The sequence below is a fragment of the Canis lupus genome, chromosome 7 (assembly GCF_003254725.2).
Source record: "Canis lupus dingo isolate Sandy chromosome 7, ASM325472v2, whole genome shotgun sequence".
NCBI classification, from domain to species: Eukaryota; Metazoa; Chordata; class Mammalia; order Carnivora; family Canidae; genus Canis; species Canis lupus.
The window spans coordinates 5,936,355-5,957,405 of NC_064249.1; the positions used below are offsets into that span (position 1 = coordinate 5,936,355).

Genomic DNA, 21,051 nt, shown 5'->3' on the forward strand with positions numbered 1-21,051 from the left:
TTTTCCCACTGTATATTCTTGCCCCCTTTGCTATAGATTACCTGCCTCTATAAGCATGCCTTTACTCCCCAGTGTAGTTCCAATTTTGGAACTCTCTATTCTGTTCTATTGATCTGTGTGTCTATTTTTGTGCTAGTACCATACTGTTTTCATTACTATAGTTTTGTGGTGTGTCTTAAAATCTGAGATTGTGATACTTCCAGATTTGTTCTTTCTAAGGATTGCTTTGGCTGTTAGAAGTCTTTATGGTTCCATATAAATTTTGGGATTACTTGTTCTAGTTCTGTGAAAAAATGCTATTGGTATCTTTATAGGGATTACATTAAATGTATAGATTGTTTTAGGTAGTATGGACATTTTAATTATAGTAATTCTTCCAAACTATCAGCGTGGTATATCACTCCTTCTTTGTGTGTCATCTTCCATTTCTTTCATCAATATCTTATAGTTTTCAGAGTAGAGGTCTTTCACTTCCTTGGTTAAATTTATTCCTGAGTATTTTATTCTTCTTGGTACAATTATAAATGGAATTTTCTTAATTTTTCTTTCTGCTACTTTGTTGTTAGTATATAGAAACACAATATATTTTTATATATTAATTTTATATCCTGCAACAGTTCCGAATTTATTAGTTCTAATAGTTTTTTTGGTGAAGTCTTTAGGGTTTTCTATATACAGTATCATGTCATCTGCTAATAGTGACAGCTGTACTTCTTCTTACCAGTTTGAATCCCTTTTATTTCTTTCTCTTGTATGATTGCTACAGCCAGGACTTGCAGTATTGTGTTGAATAAAAGTGGCAAGAGTGGGCATCTTTGTCTTGTTTCTGATCTTGGAGGAAAAGTTTTCTGATCTGGGAGGAAAAGTTTTTCACCACTGAGTATGATGTTAGCTATGAGTTTTTCATATGTGGCCTTTGTTATGCTGAGGTATGTTTTCTCTACACCCACTTTGTTGAGACATTTTGTTATGAATGGATGTTGTATTTTGTCAAGTACTTTTTCTGCATCTTTCGAAATGATCATATGTTTTTAAGAATTTTTTCCTCTTGTTAATTTGATATATCACATTCATTGATTTGCCAATATTGAACCATACTTCCATCCCTGGTATACATCCCCCTTGATCATGCTGAATGGTCCCTTTAAAGTATTGTTACATTTAATTTGCTAAAATTTTGTTGGGGATTTTTGCATCTTTGTTCATCAGGAGTATTGCCTGCAGTTTTCTTTTTTGTGGTGTCTTTGTCCGGTTTTAGTATCAAGGTAATACTGACCTTGTAGAATTAATTTAGAAGTTTTCCTTCCTCTTCTATTTTTGGAACAGTTTGAGAAAAATAACTATTAACTTTTCTTTGAATGTTTGATAGAATTCACTTGTGAATGGTGAAGTCATTTGGCCCTGGAATTGTTTGTTGGGAATTTAAAAACCTACTTTAAAATTATATTTATTTTAGAAACTATAGTTTTATTGATTTAATTATTTAATAAAGGATATTTTTTAACCACTTAAAAAGCAGAAGTGAAATGGTTATTTGTCCTAGGTATCAGAAAATCTGATTCAGTGTGGATTTGGATTCATGACTTAAATATTTAAAAGTATCTTCTACAGTATTACATATACACTAATGTTATAATTTAGAAAACATGAATATTGGGTATTTTTATTGTAATTCACAAATAAATGAGTGGTAATAATATTTGCATATGCAAAAAAGACCCCTATTATATATAGTGCTAGTCAAGCTCCTTATGTGAATAGGGCATTTTAATCTGCTCTGATACTTTCTCTTAAATCAAGCAATATCAAGTTCTACCTGAAAGTATTTTTACTAATGAATAAAAAATATCTTCATAGCAGCTCTTATTGCATTAAAAATGAAATTTGAGTAGCTATTTCTCTTATATTCAGCATCAAAAAAGTAAAATCCTGGTCATTTGCAATAATTTATTTTTGTGCATTAGCTGTCAGGTGGATATAAGCTTTCAAGGACATTTTTCCTCCCGTGACTGAGGAAGTGTAAGGTATTAAGAGAGGTTAATAGTGATGTAACCCTAATGAAGCCATAAGCAATGGATGATGTTATTTGTTATTGCTTTTGAATATTTCTGAAAATTTACATTTTCATGCAAGTTTCATTCAATGTCTCATTTTGGAGGCTCCCAGTGAAATTATTTAGCTGGAGGGAAGTGACTGGGTTGGAATACCTTAGCAATCAGGGACAGTGAAAGCAGACCCAAAGTGTCTCAGTTCTCCTTTTCTGTTTCCCAAATCTCTCTTCAGTGGTGAAATCTTCAAAAGGCAGAAATGAGCTTATTATCCATAGGATCTTCGTTGCAGTGATTTTACTAACCATTAGCCTCACTTTTTATTTTTTTAGAGATATGTTGCCCAGTACCAAAGCTGGAGAATGGTGAAATCATTAGATCAAGAACTAGTTCTAGGAATAACTGTACTTATTTCCTTGGAGACACAATTTTATACAAGTGTTATAAGAAATACCAACGTGAATCTAGATGCCAAGGAGATGGCACATGGAATCCCAAAACACCAACATGTGATGAAAGTAAGAGCTTATGGAATTTTATGTTATTTTTTTCTTTTCTTTTCTTCTTTTTAAATTTAAATTCAAGTTGGTTAACATAGAATGTATTGTTAGTTCTGGGGTAGAGTTTAGTGATTCATCAGTTGCATATTGCACCCAGCACTCATTCCATCAAGTGCCCCCTCTTTAGTGTCCATCACCCAGTTATCCCATCCCCCCATTCCTGCTCCCCTCCAGTAACCCTCAGTTTGTTCCATGTTTCTTCATATCAAAGTGATGGAGATTGTTAAGGGAAGGCTTCAAATTAGGTAAAAAGAATATGTATACCTTGCATGATTTTTGGAGTGGATAAATTTGTTAAAAAGCATTGCCCACTCCCCCCACCCCCCCACCCCCGGTCCAAATTTCTTTCCCCTCCCCCTCTCATTATTTATTCCCATTCTCTTGACCTTGCTGCTTTTCTTTTCTTTCCTGGATCAGGAAAAATAGGCCACATCAAATAGATCAGCTGAACTTTTCCATGATTGCCTTCTGTTTCTTGGTATTTATTGTCTTCTCTTCTTTCTGTCCATATGCCTAAATCTATGGCTGAAGACCCACTCACATTTCTTCGAACCCATTTTTCTAAACTTGCTTCCTGTCTTCCTCAAACTTCCTTCCTTCTGCTACCTCTAAGTCCTCCTTCAGACGATCCCCCAGTGTGAGATACCTATCCCTCACCAAGAGTACGTCAGTGCTAAACACAGTTCTACCTCTCCCATTGTTTTTCCATGGCTCTATCTCTTGATGACCAAGAACAATTACCCCTGCTGAATAGCAATGCTTTTTCTTCTTGCCTTGTGTGTAGGTAGGAGCCCAAAGGAGATCTAAAGTGGTTCAAGATACTGTGTTCTGAAAGATATGGCAAAGTCATATTGTAAAGTCTCATCACCATTAAATATTGCCCCTCAACCCGCACTTCAGCTGTGCCTTTATCAGGCCATTCCAATGTCCAACAGGTCTACAGGTTCTGGGTGATGTAGTCTGTAATGTGAGTAGTACATTCCATGGCCATAGTCTCAGTACCACACCTCTTTTGCTGTGAGTAGGTCTTCTAGTCCCACATAGTATAATTCTATGCCAATTATTTAAGCACTCTAACCTTCAGATAACAGTGCTGACTGAAGTCCCACAAGCAGAAAAGGCAAACCCATACCTAGAATACTTGTCTATTTCTGTCAAAATAAATATTTGTCCCTTTCAGGCAGAAGGGGTCCAATACAGTCAACTAGCTACCAAGTGGCTTTGTTGTTATCTCAAGGGCTGGTATCATATTAGGGGTATGTGGCTCAGCATTGTGGCTGGTTAGAAGATTCAGGGACAGCCGTGGTAAATGGGAGTCCATGTTGTTGTGCCCATGCTTGTTCTTCATCCATACCACTGCTTTGCTCCTCTTCTTCTTGTGACATCACTGGTCAAGTACAGAATGTACTGCCTCTATAGTCTAGAAAGTTCTACATGATGTTATACAAGCTTTTTTATGGTGCAATGTGCACATCCCATTAGTTTGGATGGGATAGCCTAGCAAGCCCTGAGTCCTGGACCTCTAAAGACTGTATTGATATGGCAACCCTTGAATCCTTATCTTCTATATTCTGGAGCATCATTATGGGAGTTGGAAAAACCCAGTCTTCCCCTTCACTTCCCATGTTTTTCTTGTGTGTCTCTTTTACTACTCACACAGAATACTCAACATTTCTGGTGATCAAATGGTTGAGGGTTTTTTTTTTTTTTAAGATTTTACTTATTTATTCATGAGAGGCACAGAGAGAGAGGCAGAGACACAGGCAGAGGGAGAAGCAGGCTCCCTGTGAGGATCCTGATGCAGGACTCAATCCTAGGACCCCAGGATCACAACCTGAGCCAAATAGACGCTCAACCACAGAGGTCCCCAGGTGCCCTGAGGGTTTTTTTTTTTTTTTTTCTTGCAACAAAGAATTCTCTACAACACCATGTGGGTGTGCTATAATTTAACTCAATTCCAGCACTATCTACCTGGAGATAGTGTCAGATCCCACGGGTTGAAGGCTCAGTCTCACGAAACTGCCTCCCACTATAGATGCCAATTATGGGTAGTATGTCCCCAGGTTATTACCAAAGTCTGTTCAACTTGGCTAAAATTGGAGGTTCCTATGGCTCCCTTCTTGAATTCCATTAATTTGCTAGAGTGGCTCACAGAACTCAGGGAAATATTTACCATTTTATTAAAGGATATAGTGAAGGATATAAATGAAGAGATGCATAGGGTGAATTTTAAGAGGGTCCCAAGCACAAGAGCCTCTGTCCCTGTGGATTTGGGGTGTATCCCCCACCAGTACATGGATGTGCTCACCCACCTGGCAGCTCTCTGAACAATAGGGAGATTTTAGGAAGGTTTGCTCACTATAGGCCTGATCAATTATTAATACTATTTCCAAGTTCTCCCCTCTTTGGAGAGGAGAGAAGGCCTGAAAAATTCTAAGCCTCTAAGCTTTTCATCATGACTTGATCTTTCTGGTGACTAGCACTAATCCAGGAGCCACTAAGCGTTGCCTCAAAAGAACAAAAGATGTTCTTAGTGTTCTCAGCACCTAGGAATTTATAAGAGTTTATTTTAGGAAGTTTGCACCAGGAACCTGGACAAATTTTACAGAATTAACGTGATGCCCTTGATATACTGGATCAATGTAGATGTACAGATAACTGTAGTATTTTCAGACTCTATCATGACAAGGGCAAGTGTGTTATCATACCCCAGAGCTAAAACTATAAATGTGTGATTTGATCCTTCTGTGTGTATGCAAATTGTTTCTGGCCCTCTTTTCTGATAGGGATGAAAAGAAGGCATCTGCTAGACCAGTGGCCCCCATCTACCTATAGATACAAAAAAATCTACTCTAACAAAGATACCATATCTGAAATGAGAACTAAAATGTTGTTGAGTTTTCAATAGTCTACTGTAATTCTCAGAATCTTAATTTTCTTGTAGACTGATTGGGGAATTAAGTGGCAATATGATGGGAAGGCAGCTTTAGTTCTTTAAGAGTGGCACCAATTGCTCCATTTCATCTGCCACCTTGGTATATGATGTATTTTTTAAATATACTGTCTTTGCTTCAAGGGGGTTGGGTAAGGACAGTATCAGTGGTTTCTACTTGACTTCTTAGATATGACAGATCTTACCCCATAGGTCAAGAACTCAATGTGGGGGTTGAACAAAGTAGTAATTTTTTCCATTCTCATTATATTTTTGAAGATGTTAGAGATGACCACCAAGTGGCCTAATGGTGGAGCCATGATGGTTCCTCAGCCTGAGGCTTACAGGAGGGTAGCACAGGTCTTGGTTTTGGCTGAATGATCTTATGGATAGAGAATATGACAGGACAGAATGAAGCCTTCTAAAACACACAGATTCTGGGATGTCATTTTTATATTCTACAAGCTCATGCTCTCTCACTTTTATCTCTCACCATCAAGGTTGTGATTATCCTCCTTTTCTTCCCCATGGATATCATGAACGAGTAAATGGATTCAGTGTATTCAAAAAAGAAGAAGTGATATATAAATGTCACCAAGGATACACTTTGGTTGGGGAGCCTAGACTCTCTTGTAGTTACTCACGCTGGTCACCTGCAGTCCCTCAATGTAAAGGTAACTCCAGCTCCCTTTTCAGTCAGGTGGTGGAAGTATCACAAAAGCACAGAAACATTTGATTTGATTTGATTTGGTTTATTTGAAATCATTACTATGTTCAGATAGTCAATTCTTATAATCCTAGCCTGTTGTCATGTCTTTTTTTCTTAGATTCACATATTGCTTAAAACCATGTTTCCATTGTAGCTCTGTGTCTGAAACCAGAAATAGCCCACGCAACGCTGTCCATGGATAAGGATCAGTATATTCAATCCGAAAATGTCACCATCCAGTGTGACTCTAAGTATAAGTTGGTTGGTCCCCAAAGTATCACTTGCTTAGAGAGCAGAACCTGGTACCCCGAGATGCCCAAGTGTGAATGGGTAAGTGGCACGATTCAAAAAAAATATCCTGTGCTATCCAACCCTAAAAATGAGGCCTCCCCGCAAGCACTGTTCCAGCCAGCAATGGTGAGATCTGACTTGTCGGGAGTCATCTGAATCCTTCAAAGGAACTCCCTTTTTTCTTGAAGCCCTGTGCTCAGGTGGGAGTGATGAGTATTCCTTTTTCACTGGAAAATAAGGAAAAGCTGAGCCCCTCTGGTCTCAGATGCCTGGGAGTACTGAGTCCTAACTTGACTCTTTCTAGACTATTTAATAGATTGTGTTCCATTTCTGGATGGTCTCAGACACAGCCTCTATCCTCACAGAAGCCCCCTGCGAAGCTGTCTCAGAACAGGTCCCTATCCCTCTGGAGAGAATGGTGATGGGACCTGCTCACCAGGCAGTCCTGGGCTTGGTCTTGACCCTGGGCCTGTAGTCCTGTCATTGTCAGAAGATACCCCCAACCCTGCTCCTTCTTGATCTGGAGAGAAGCCACTCAATCCCACTCACACCTACGTCTCTTTTAGGTGGTCCCTGAAGGCTGTGAACATATCCTCAAAGGCAGAAAGACGATGCAGTGTCTCCCCAACCCAGAGGATGTGAAAATGGCCCTGGAGATATATAAATTGTCTTTGGATATTGAACTACTGGAACTACAGAGAGACAGGGCAAAGGAATCGACTGTGCAGTCACCAGTCTGATTTCCCTCAAAAGAGGGAGAAAAATGTGCTGCCTTCTATACAATACAGACCACTTCAGGTTTCCAACTCTCCGGTCCCCTTTGCACCACCATTCAAGGCAATAAATGTCTAGAAAGAATCACTTGTTCACATCTATGCTTTGTGACTGTAAACTTATTAATTATCTTGTAGTTCATGCCTTTGCTTCTGGACACAAAGTGCACATGCTTTTCCAAGTAAAATTTATGGGTCAGAGATGATTTTGTCTTTGTGGTCATTAGGACTCTGTCCTTAATGAGGTCCCCACACAGAGCCATTACATAAAGCTAAAACATTTCCTTTCCTGTAAGGGCCTTGGACACGGATGTGGGCTCCCAGCAAAGCATTTCCCCGATTGCCTCCCTGCACACTTCCACAGGTGCATATCCTGAGATTTGAGATTAAATGTCAACACCCTCCCTAATCCTGTTCCATTCTCCCCATTTGAAGGGAGTCATGCCCTTTACCAAACCCCATGCACTCACCCTCTGCCTCACTGATACTACCTCTCAACTTCTGCCTCACAGGGGAGGGATTCATGTTTGTGTCTGGGCCTCCTTACTCCACTTTGAGAGAACAAACTCTGAAAGCCTGATGGATGAGGCCCACATGGTGGCCTCTGTGTGTTCCCAGCTCCTCCATCTTATCTGGTCCCCATTCTCCTTAATAGAAAAGTCAAACGGCCTGAGCAAGTATCCCACTCATGAGGAGCAACCCCCATCTGTATAGCTGGATACCTATATATCTTGGGGGTATCCTGGAGACTCTTGTTTCTTCTACTCACCACCTCCTCCAGGGTTTACCTCCTCTGAAATCTCTCATTCATGTCCCCATTCCTTCGGTTGTCTCTTCTCTGTACACACACCTCTAGGGAGGAATGTTGGCCTCTTTTTGTTTTAATTTCACCAACTATACTCTGCAGAGAGTATACAAGTGAAGGAAGGAGCTTTTTGGGGGGTGATTATTTGGTTAGTTAACAGAGCTCAACAATGCCGACCGTGCTCTGAGAGCACGTGGGACACGGTTCTGAGTAGTCTTTCCAAGGCTGAGGACCTGAGGCATTTGGCTACCAATTCCCTCCTCTCGTTGGTGAAGACTTGCTCCAACAGCTTGGATAGCCAACACTGTGGGCCCCCGGAACAGGCTCCTGTGGACAGGGATCGCCATCTGGTGCAGAGACCCTGGTATCCCAGGGCCCAATGGCACTGCCTGCTGTAGCCTCCAGGGCAGGGACATGGACAGAGCTCTGCTGGCCTCTACCACAGTTGCCTCTTCTCTCTGGCTCTCCTCTGACATCTCTCCTGGCCTGTCTCTCTCTCTACTCAGACTTCTCCCATGATCAGACCTTTGCATTATGTGCTATTAGTTGGCTCCAAACAGAATTCTCTTCACTTTCTTAGAGAGTCATTCAACTTTCCATCTCCCATTGGACCCTGGGCTTACAGTGTATCTTTTGTTACCTGCTGCCTCATAAATCAAACATTTCCTAAGCCTGCCTGAAAAATACCTTGAGTAAAATTTACAAATAAGTTAAAAATCCATTATGACAAAGAGTGAGTTTTCCTTGCTGGTTTGGGGCAAGAGGATGTCCCAGGAGCCCCTGGGGTGCCTCAGCCATTTTCTCAAGAGGAGGAAATCTGCTACTTGTTGTTTAAATTCATATGCATTTTAAATATCATTTTCCACTTTATTTCCTGAAAACCAGGGTTGTAGGTGAGGCTAAGGATGCACAGAAGAGCCTTCTCAGAGAATTTATAAAAGAGGAATTTGTTCTGTCTGATGCTCAGTGATGCTTGGAGGAAGAGGAAGGGAAGGAGACTGAATAATTTTATACCAAATATTAAAAATAAATTTTAGAACATACAGAAAAATCATTGCCTTTTCTTTGCCATGGGGGGGGGGGGGGCAGCTGTATCACATTAAAAAACAAAAACACAAGCAAAACTGGATTGCCAGTGTAGTCTCATGTTAGCAGGAGCTATTTTATTGTAAGCCAAGGAAACTCAACCAGATGCCCATTTTATTTTTATTTTATTTTATTTTATTTTTTATTTTACATATCACTCTTTATTTTGACAGCATCACTAGAAGTTCCCACTAACAAAGTAGTTGCCCATATTGTATATGTCAGGCATGGATTTAAGCTCCTTACACATTTTTTTCTTAGTTAATCCTGGTGATGATCCCAAAAGGTTAGAATTATTAGTCCCCTGAATCCAATGAGGGAGCCGAGGCTCAGGAGGTTAGTGAGATGCACCACAAAAGGTGGATGGGAAGGACATGAGTACGATAATCTGTTTCTCCCCCCTCTCTCACCCACCCCGGGTGGGGGCACTCACAGTTGATGACCTTGTTTCTGGCTTTAGAACTGCCTGCACATGGACAAACAGTCCTGAATCTTTGCATTCACCCTCCTCGGCCTTACTGAGCAGCCGCTGCAGAGTGGGGGCTCTTTGCTCTGTCCTCCAGCCTGCATCTGATTGGGTGCATGGAGAATCTGCCCCCTATCCTGGCCATCCTCTTGGACCCTCATCTCCACAGCCTCATGTACTTCTTCCTCAGTGACATGTCTCTTCTTGGTATCTTTTGTATCTTTTTTACCACTTCCACCATCCCTAAGATGCTGGAGAGCCACGTGTGTGGCCACGCCACCGACAGATGTCCATTTTATGTATCCAGCTTCCTGCAGTGGTGCTTTCTATGCACTTCCAAGGTCTGCATAGCCTGGAAAAAAAGAGGATGTTAACCAGTTCCTTAGGGTTAGATATGAGTAACTATCTGTTTCATTTACTTGCTCTCACTAATTTTCACTTATCTTCTCCCACGAGCCAGCGTGACTAAACCCTCCCCACCTCCTTCTTGTTGCCACCTAGCATCTCCCAGAAGTCTTCAATCATTAAAAAGTAATTTTTAAAGCCACCGATTTTCTCTGTTAGGTGATTTTCGAACTCGTTTTATGTCTTAAACAAAGTATTTCACTGTTCATTTACATTAGAATAAACTTTTTTGAGAATAGAATGGATGGGATCCCTGGGTGGCGCAGCGGTTTGGCGCCTGCCTTTGGCCCAGGGCGCGATCCTGGAGACCCGGGATTGAATCCCACGTCGGGCTCCCGGTGCATGGAGCCTGCTTCTCCCTCTGCCTGTGTCTCTGCCTCTCTCTCTCTCTCTCTCTGTGACTATCATAAATAAATAAAAATTAAAAAAAAAAAAAGTTTAAAAAAAAAAAAAAGAGAATAGAATGGAAACCTTCTTGTATTTTGTGTTGTGTCATACTTCATTCTGCTTGTAAAAACTCATTCTTGAGTTCATTGAGTGTTAGATAATTAGAAAATTGATATTTTAAATGCGTTATATATTCAGGATACTTGAATGGATGGATACTTGGATGGATGGATACTTGGATGGATAGCTATATATGTGCTCAAAATGTTTGTATGAATATTTCAGAAATTGAGTGGAGCACTGAGACAGAGAAGGGAAGGGAGCCAATAAGAGGTGCATTGTCAAGCCACTCACCTCTGGATGAACTGAATCCATGGGGAAACTATGAAGGGATGTCACTATCTGAGAGCTATCCTGCTCAAAGGGCAAGGGAGCTAGGGCATTGATACAGTGATTTCTATGGATATTAAGATCTGCTACTGGGAAGTTTTAATTACCTGTATTTTTGACCTGCTGTTATGTTGTCAGAATAGCCTTCAATAGTTCTTGAAAAAGCCTGGACAAGCAAAGCAGATACTAACTTCTAGAAGTTGTCCAGAGTGTGCCAAAGCAGTAGAGCCCTAGTGATATCAACAGGAACTTGACAGTGTCTGCCACACACTTCAGTATGAGCAGGTGCTCTCACATCTGTAATACTCACCTTCCTGCTCTGTTTTTGCTTTTGGATTCACATTTCCTTCTTTCTTGGCTTATTTCCTCTCTTTACTAGAGGACTTCCTCAATGAGCTGCCTAGGAAATGGTCCCTAGAGAGTAAAATACTGAACTTTTGCATATTTGAAACTGTCTTTATTTGAATAGTCGGTTGATAAGTTCATTGAGTGTAGAAAACTGGTTAAAAATAGTTTTCTTTTAGGACTTTTCAAGAGTATCTACTTTGTATAGTATTTTCCAATATTGCAGCTGAAAAGTCAGAAGCCATTTTTATTATAGAGTGTACAGGATTTTTTTTTCTCTTTCTCTCTTTTCCTCCATAAGGAAACTCATTCTTTATTTCTGAGAAATTTTCTTTGTACAGTTTTTTCAGTAATTTTCTCTTCTCTAATTTTTCTCTTTCTTTATGGATATCCTACTGGTCACATGTTGGATCTCTTTGTCAAGCTTATAATTTTTATAATTATAATTTTTATAATTTTTTCTTCCTGTTTCCTATACCTTCATCTCTGTTTTGCCTCCCCCCCCCCATGTTCTTTGGGAATATTTCCTTGTCTTTGTATTTTAATTGTTTTATCAATTTTACAAATGTTCACAAGCTATGAATACATGGACTACTCATAGATATTATAGAATATTGCTAATAGTGTCCTTGGAAGTTCCAGTCTTAGCAAACTTCTGTTATTGATGATTCTATATTATATGTTCATTCTTATGTCCACATAAGATGATTTAAGTTCTATGTATATGAGGAGACTAGACAGTAAGCTAAGCTTTTCTTTCGGGGAGCTATGGCAGAGACTGCTAATTGTTTCCTGGTATCCATTTTCTGGATTTACCTTCTTTAAGTAATAGAACTACTCCCACTCCTTTAAATGTCAGCAGTACACATGATCCCTTGGAATAATTTCCTAGTCATTTTCTTAAAAAGGAAGCTGCTTACTTTACGTCTTTCACTCTGAAATGCCTAAAGGGTGCTGGTGAGTAAGCTTGTACCATGCTGATGAGGATAACGCCCCAGGGGATGTTAGAGTGACAGGGAAGCAGGGGCCTCATCCGGAGATGACCTCCTTGAACAGAGTGGCTGACCACCCTGAATATGTCTCTGCCTCTAGATTGTTGCATAAGAGAGATATAAACCTCTGCTTTTCTTTTTAGCAACTTAACTTAGACCCTAACACATTCAGAGGATTCCCCAAATATCAGTGTTTATTGGTGTCTTCTCTGTTGCTGTTTAGTTTCTTACAAAAAAGATCTCCAGTTTCCTGCCTGCTTCTTTATTAACTAGAATTTTTTGCATGTAAAATGGCATTACTGCATCTCTGCTTCTTCCTAAACCTCTTGGCCTGTTTTTTTGTTTTTTAAATATTTTATTTATTTATTCATGACAGACACATAGAGAAAGGCAGAGACACAGGCAGAGGGAGAAATAGGCTCCCTGCAGGGAATCCAAAGGCAGACTCTATCCTGGGACTCTGGGATCATGACTTGACCCCTAAGCCATAGGCAGAGGCTCTATCACTGAGCAACCCAGGTGTTCCACCTTGGCCTGTTTCTAATGCAACATTACTTTGACCCTGTCAGCATTGATAGGCTTTACTATCCTTCTTGAAGTGATTTCTCCCATGCGTAGAAAATATCTTGGGGAGAAAGAAGGTGGTAAATCAGAGACTTTCAGATGAAAATTTATATATGAAAAAAGAATATATGAATGGAGACTATGGATTGAGCCGCTATTTTCTTTACTCCTTTTTTATTTTTAAGATTTATTTATTTTAGAGAGAGAAGGGAGAGTGTGCAAGCAGGGCGGGGTGGGGGGCAGAAGAAGAGGGAGAAAGAATCTTAAGCAGACTCCCCGCTGAGTGTGGGCCCAGCACTAGGCTCCATCTCAGGGCACTGAGATCCACTGAGATTGACTCACTGAAATCAATAAACAGATGCTTAATGACTGATTCATCTAGGTGCCCTGAGCTGCTGTTTTCTAATGAGGGATGCAAATGGTCAGAAAAGGAACAGTGTTTTCCAAAAATTTATCCGATTCAAAAATGGTCTTGTGAATAGCTCCTAATACTCTATTCTCATCGTTTGAGCAGATCATCAACTGTCTGATACTGATATTTTTAGGCTTAAAAATAACATTGTCAAAAAAATAACATCATTCACTATAAATATTTATAATTAACAAATAACGCATATTTATATAACTGAAAATTTTTCTTGCTAAAGAGTTTTCTTAAGTAGTTTTTCTTTCCTCTGTGTTTAAAATTCAGTAACCAGTAGAAACATAATAATTTCAAAAAGAGTTAGAATATATCAGTTTATAGTAGATATGCATAATTTAAATTGCTAAAATAAAAATGAAAAATCAAAATTATGAAAGAGATAGAAGTTAATTTTTTTAAGAAAGATTTTATTTATTTATTCATGAGAGACACACACAGAGACAGAGACAGAGAGAGACAGAGACAGAGGCAGAGGAAGAAGCAGACTCCATGCAGTGAGCCTGATAAGGGACTCAATCCCCCTTGAATTACCTTTCTAAATTTATACTCACCTCCTTCCCCTGACCCATACCTACCACTGGTAACTACTAATATCTTTTCCATTTCTATCATTTTGTCACTTTGACAAAGTCTTACAAAATGGAATTCTATGTTGTGTGATCTTTTGGAAATGGCCTTTGTCATGTAGCATATTGCTCTTAAGATGGTAGTACTTTTTAAATTTTAATTTCCAATTTTTCATTGCTAGTATATAGAAATACAATTGACTTTTATATATTGATCATGTATGTTGTGACCTTATGAGATTCTTTCATAAGTACTCACAGATTCTCTATAAATTCTTTGGCATTTACCAAATAAACAATCATGTTGTCTGAAAATACAGTTTTGTTTCTGTCTTTCCAAACTGATTGCTTTTTATTTGTTTTTCTTGTCTTATTGCATTAGCTGAGACCTCCAATATATTGCTGAATAGAAATGATGAGAATAAATATCCCTGCTTTGATTCCTAGTCGTAAGGGAAAATCATTCAGTGTTTCAGTATTAAATATTATTTGTAAATTTTTTTACATGGATTTTCTTGCTTTGATAGCTCTCTTTTCAAAGGTCAGAGAACTAATGTGAGTGTCCTACAAACTACTGCAAACTATATACACTTAAGAGCCACAGAAATGACTGCCCTGTGGGCCCATAAACCCAATGGATCATTGTGAGATAAACATGAACTAGGGATCCTTTCATTGCCTGGCTCCTGTAGCTCCTATTTTAACTGGGGTCATGGAGATACTTTTTGTTCCCAGGCATTACAGACAGCTCAGATCCAACAAGTTCTCTAAAATATCCTAGTACACAATTACTAGAGTAAATCATTGAAGTTTCCTTTGGGAAAGGATTGGAGAAATACTACTATATGTACTTCCTATGGTGTTACATGGTCCTTCCCCATAGGGATCTGTCCTTACTTTAAGCCTGAGGATGGGGGGAGAAAATTGCCAAGTTAAAAAAAAAAAATACTTGGGCAAGAGATCATGACTTTTATTGGAATGGCTTATCTCAGTCTTTAGATCATTCATTCTTGGCCTTTTTTGATCATGCGATACCTATGTTGGCAGACCTTTACCCTATGGAACACCATATTCTATTAACCTTCTTCAGAGATTCCTACAGGTCAGGATGTCCTCTCTCCTGGCTGTCTCCCAACCCTGGTGCCTTACATGCCTTATTCTGAAGTAGGCACTCATTCTGGGGGTCAGTACTTGCACAGCCCTGAGAATGAGTGCCTTCTTTGATTTTGCATCCTAGGCACAGTCTTGTATCACTTAGTCCTGCCCTCCAGTATTTTTCACCTAGTCTGCTTCTGTAGCTTAAGTGCTATTACTTAGTCCTGCTATTCTTGGGTTCTATAATCCCCACTGCTATTAGGCAGCTACATTTGATAATAGCATCTCTTACCAAAAATGCAGCCTACAGATAGGTAGCCAGAATATAGTTGCTCTGTAATATTGGTCCCTGCCATTGGTGCATTCTTTATTGTCCTGGTAAATGGTACATCCTAGGGTTCTCATAAAGAAAATAGCTGTCACGTCTTCTGGTTTTAGAAAATAAATCATTATTTTTTTATTTTTTATTTACTTATTTATTTTTTTTGTCTGAGAGAGAGAGAGAGAGAGAGAGAGCACAAGCAGGAGGAGGAAGAGCAGACTTCCCACTGAGTAATTAGGGAGCCCATCTCAGGGCTTGATCCCAGAGCCTGGGATTATGACTTGAGCCAAAGGCAGACACTTAACTGAATGAGCCACTGGTGCCCCTAACATAGATTGTTCCTATGTCTATGAGTCTTTAATCATTTTCTACTTAGTTTGCCTCAGCAGTTCTGGCATCTTTATATCATTTTTGACCATTATTTTCCCTAAGCTTCCAACAGCATCCCAGAAGCACACAACAACTGACTCCCAGGGCACTTGCACTGCTATCTTGTGTTGTGGAACAGTGTCTCCATCCTGACAAACTCTCCCTTATAGAGCTTTATGATCCCCTCGTAGGCATACCCTCCCAAGTCCTAACACATGCTACTTTGGTCTCACCGATCCTGTATATGATTCCTCTCCTCTCTTAGCAGACTCAGCGTGTCCCCAGTCAGTTCATACCAAGATTTGATTTCAGTTATTGGTCTGATGTCTGGAGGTGAGATGGTGGCAGATCTTGAGGAGAGTAGTTATGATCTCATAAGATATCCGATGTATTTGATTCCTTTGCATGGTCTTCAAGCAGCAGGAGCACTCTCTTACAACAAGGGAAAGTGGGCCGATCATATAAGCTCTTTGGGCTTAGGGAAATCTGGAGTTCAAGGCTCTGTGGTCATCTACCCAGATATCCTAATGCCAAGTCTAGAGATACCACTCCTTCCATGAGGGTCTTGACTTTTAGTAGAGACTTGCCAAGGCTAAGAATTTATTTTTTACTGAAGTTTTACTATTGTTTTAAGATTATATCTTGTCCCTAGCTCGTAGCATAATTAGTCTCTAAGCAAGCTAAGATAAGAATTTATTTAAATACTAGCTGGGAGGGAGGTGAACTTCTGGATTTCACACTTGGATTTGAATTGTGATTGATTGCCTTGAACTTTCATTTTAAGCTAAGGGGTGCTGAGCTTGCATCGACAGTACTCAGCCACTCAATTTCACAACTCTTTTTCACAATCCTATTTCCACTGCACTTCTCAAATGTCGGAGATATTTCACTAGCCAATGCATCTTTTCCCATCTATATTTCATGACAGTTTACCAGGTGAAAATGTTCATAGTTGCAATGCCACAGTAAGACAGGGCTATGGATACTTTACCTCTCACTAGTGATGGAGTCTTGATTGTCATTTGGCTGGTGGGTGATCTCATTCTAGAATCTCATTCTTAGAGTTTGGTTTTTAGATCCATTTGTGGCATCAACTGTCTTCAGTGAGTTTCTCTAGAAGGGATTCACATGCATATGAATTTTTGATGTGTGCTTTTCAGGGTAGAAAAGGAACAAGAGGGTAGCTGAGCAAAAATGTACTCACAGGTTAAGTGTAGACTTCACCTGATCCACTGTGGGCTCTAAGGCATCAATTTTACCACAGAGTCATCCAGACTTGAGGCAAGTGTTTTTGTATCCTAAGCTCAGTCAGGCATTGGTTTCTCCTGGGGGAGTGGGGTGTAACTTCCTATATTAGGAACGAGGTGGCTTCTGTCCTCACAGTTCATGTTTTGGAGGTCACAAGTCTAAGCCATTAATTGCAGTGCCAGCAGTGTCTGGAGGATGGACATACCATTGGGTAAAAGCCAATAGTGTTGATTTACTCCCAAATGGCTAGTTCTGTGCCCTGACAGGAAAACGTTATTGGCCAAAAAGTACAAATTATTTTGGTTTAGAGACAAAACTTGGATTTTAGTATAAATCTTGGGTTCAGAATTTGACTTAGCCACTAATTATCTGAGGAGTTTGGGGGAGATGGTTTACTTAATTTATCTGAACCTGTTTCCTCATCTATGCAACAAGGAAGGCAAGAGCCATGTCACATGTTTTTGAAGATTCATTATAATAATTTATGTAAAGTAATGGTACTCTACATGCTTAAATATTAAAAGTAAGTTAATGCAACATGTTGACTGATTATTTAAATTAGTTCTTTTTATTGTGGTTCCTTGTTCTAAAGGAAGCAATCATTTAGTGGATTTACTTGCTTTCTTTTTTCTTTAAGAAGTTGAAATTTAATTGTGCTTCCCTCAATATTCCAAAGAATTTTGTTCAGCTATATTTGGTAATTCTTATTTCTGAGGAATAAGCATTTTGGCTATTGCTGGTATGTAGTGGTCATTCCAGTTCAGCTGAGTGATGAAGCTCATGTTAGGACAATTTTCAGAGTTTACTCTTTTGTTCAGACAACCATCTCTGTCTCTTCCCAGAACAGATATCCACAGTTGGTGGGCAAGAAGTAGAATCCCAGTTGGTAGCTTCATCTGTCCCACTTCAGACTAAATTTAGGAAATGATCTAGATGACTAGCCAGGCAATCCCAGAGTTAAGGGAAACTTAGACTTGGGGTTAACAATCCAAGACGAGTAACAAATGTGCCTTCCATTCAGCTGTCTTTCATGCTTGGAAGCAAAATACTGGGTTCTCATCATTCAGATGAGTCATAATAAATCTTTCTTTCTCCTTAATTAATCATCCTCAACCATTTAACATTCAGTGCATGCTTTTTCTGTGTTGCAAACACCGACTAGGATAACTTCCACACTAGAACAGTTTCACAGAGAGAATCATTTGGTGTTTTATGTACCTTATAAAACCCAGGAATTAGGAAAAAGCAGTGCCTACTGAAGTACTGTAATTGTAATTGTAACTGTGTGGACTGGATCCTTGAGTATTTTCACACTGAGAGACTCATACTACTCTGTTCTGACTAGACTATGTGTGATCTAGAAAGAAATTTAATTTTCAAAATTAAAAAAAAATCCATTCTTCTATGGGAAAGTTATACCTACTTCTATTCACAGAAACCATTTCCCAAACAGGCACCACTTCTCAGACATTCTATTGTGTCTCATGCTATGACTTCTAATTCCTGTAGAAGCCACAACATACACTGTGCCTTGTGAGCCACAGTGCCTTGTGCCTTTTTTACTCTTGTTTACCCAGAGAGGAATCATGGGTATATCCAGAAAGGAACTCAACAGGTGCTCCATCTGAACAGCAAGGGAGTCTGAGGATTATAACAGTAACTATAGACAGATCCCAGAGGACCTCCCATTTCTCTCTCCAAGAAGGGGACCTTATCCGTTTACCCCTGTCAGAGCTGTGCTTAGCACCTGGTCACTCCCCCGTCTCTCCCCTTTAGTGACACACAGTTGGGCTTTGCCAAGGCTGGTTAGTTTGGCTTGGGCACCATTTCAATTGTTACTTAGAATTCTTTTCTTCATACTGGTTCAAGTGTCCGAGGACTGTGCCACCGCCCCCAAGTTGCAGAACACCTTCCCAGCTCTGTACCTCTTTGGGGTCTTGACCCTACTGATGTGCCCTTCTGGCCTGTGTGGTGGGTACAGTAGTTATGGGGAAAGGAGAGTAATTTCTCTATGATATGGAGGATGAGTACCCAATTAAGAATTAACTGAATATAGGCAAATAGTACTTCATAATGTTTTTGAGAGCATCTAATGACCTGTGTATTAATAAAAATGAAGAATTTTTAAATATAAAGGAAATTGTTTTAATTCAGCTGTTGTTATGTCCAGAATAAAAAAAAAAAAGTGTTGTTGATATGCAAAAATCCTTATGAGGCTTTAGGCAAGGAATAATCTTGAATTTTCAGATCAATTTCTTATATTTCAGTGCTCCAAAATCCTTCAAACCAATCTTCTTTCCAGATAGGTTAATTATGCCATCCCCAAACTTGGTTACTGATTGATTAGAAATAATTTCCATCTGAAAAGCAAACCTATTTTCTGTTGTCAGATGGAGTGAGAGAGGATAATGCAAAGTAGAATAAGTCAGAGAAAAACAAATGCCATAGGATTCACCCATATGTGGAATTTAAGAAATGAAACGAAGGAAGGAAGGAAGGAAGGAAGGAAGGAAGGAAGGAAGGAAGGAAGGAAGGAAGAAAGAAACCAAGAAAGAGACTCTTCACGCTAGAGAACAAACTGATGGTGACTAGAGGGGAGGTGGGTGGGGGACGGGTGACATAGGTGATGGGGATTAAGGAGGGCACTTGTCCTCATGAGCACCAGGGTGTCCTATGGAAGTGTTGAGTCACTGTATTGTACACCTAAAACTAATCTTGTATGTTAAGTACACTGGGATTAAAAAGTAATGATAAATAAAAATTTTAAAATACATTTTCTGTTATTCAATGTTGAGTAAATTTTCTGAGGTATTATTACAGGGCACGTTGTGAACTGTAAACCGCTACATAAATGATAAGACATTGTTATGGAAATGTAGGGAAACCTTTGCCAGACTGAGAAGCGAAAGTGTTTGAGAGAACTCATCAGAACAAGATGTTTCTTTTGCCTTCGTGGATGTATCTTGCAAGAAGTTACTGTGGCCGAGTTCAAAAAGGGTGTTGCCTGTGTTCTCCTCTAGGATTTTGATGGAATCTTGTCTCACATTTAGATCTTTCATCCATTCTGAGTTTATCTTTGTGTATGGTGCAAGAGAGTGGTCTAGTTTCATTCTTCTGGATGTGGATGTCCAATTTTCCCAGCACCATCTATTGAAGAGACTGTCTTTCTTCCAGTGGATAGTCTTTCCTCCTTTATCGAATATTAGTTGACCATAAAGTTCAGGGTCCACTTCTGGGTTCTCTATTCTGTTCCATTGATCTATGTGTCTGTTTTTGTGCCAGTACCACACTGTCTTGATGACCACAGCTTTGTAGTACAACCTGAAATCTGGCATTGTGATGCCCCCAGATATGGTTTTCTTTTTTAAAATTCCCCTGGCTATTCGGGGTCTTTTCTGATTCCACACAAATCTTAAAATAATTTGTTCTAACTCTCTGAAGAAAGTCCATGGTATTTTGATAGGGATTGCATTAAACGTGTATATTGCCCTGGGTAACATTGACATTTTCACAATATTAATTCTGCCAATCCATGAGCATGGAATATTTTTCCATCTCTTTGTGTCTTCCTCAATTTCTTTCAGAAGTGTTCTATAGTTTTGAGGGTATAGATCCTTTACCTCTTTGGTTAGGTTTATTCCTAGGTATCTTATGCTTTTGGGTGCAATTGTAAATGGGATTGACTCCTGAATTGCTCTTTCTTCAGTCTCATTGTTAGTGTATAGAAATGCCATTGATTTCTGGGCATTGATTTTGTATCCTGCCACACTGCCAAATTGCTGTATGAGTTCTAGCAATCTTGGGGTGGAGGCTTTTGGGTTTTCTATGTAGAGTATCATGTCATCGGTGAAGATACACCCACGAAGGCAAAAGAAACAAAAGCAAAAATGAACTATTGGGACTTCATCAAGATAAGAAGCTTTTGCACAGCAAAGGATACAGTCAACAAAACTACAAGACAACCTACAGAATGGAAGAAGATATTTGCAAATGATGTATCAGATAAAGGGCTAGTTTCCAAGATCTATAAAGAACTTATTAAACTCAACACCAAAGAAACAAACAATCCAATCGTGAAATGGGCAAAAGACATGAAGAGAAATCTCACAGAGGAAGACATAGACATGGCCAACATGCACATGAGAAAATGCTCTGCATCACTTGCCATCAGGGAAATACAAATCAAAACCACAATGAGATACCACCTCACACCAGTGAGAATGGGGAAAATTAACAAGGCAGGAAACCACAAATGTTGGAGAGGATGTGGCGAA

At 39.5% G+C, this 21,051-nt stretch overlaps 1 protein-coding gene across 2 annotated transcripts in view; it reads left to right on the top strand.

Moving 5' to 3' along the window:
- Positions 1 to 7,514, top strand: part of C4BPA (complement component 4 binding protein alpha) — a 29,918-nt gene extending 22,404 nt beyond the window's left edge. For both annotated transcript variants that reach the window (XM_025429760.3, XM_025429759.3), the window contains exons 9-12: positions 2,381 to 2,566; positions 6,041 to 6,214; positions 6,404 to 6,579; positions 7,107 to 7,514. In XM_025429760.3, coding sequence (XP_025285545.1) covers positions 2,381 to 2,566; positions 6,041 to 6,214; positions 6,404 to 6,579; positions 7,107 to 7,280 — 710 coding nt within the window. In that variant the 3' untranslated portion in view covers positions 7,281 to 7,514. The remainder of the gene's footprint in view (positions 1 to 2,380; positions 2,567 to 6,040; positions 6,215 to 6,403; positions 6,580 to 7,106) is intronic.
- Positions 7,515 to 21,051: the final 13,537 nt, after the last annotated feature.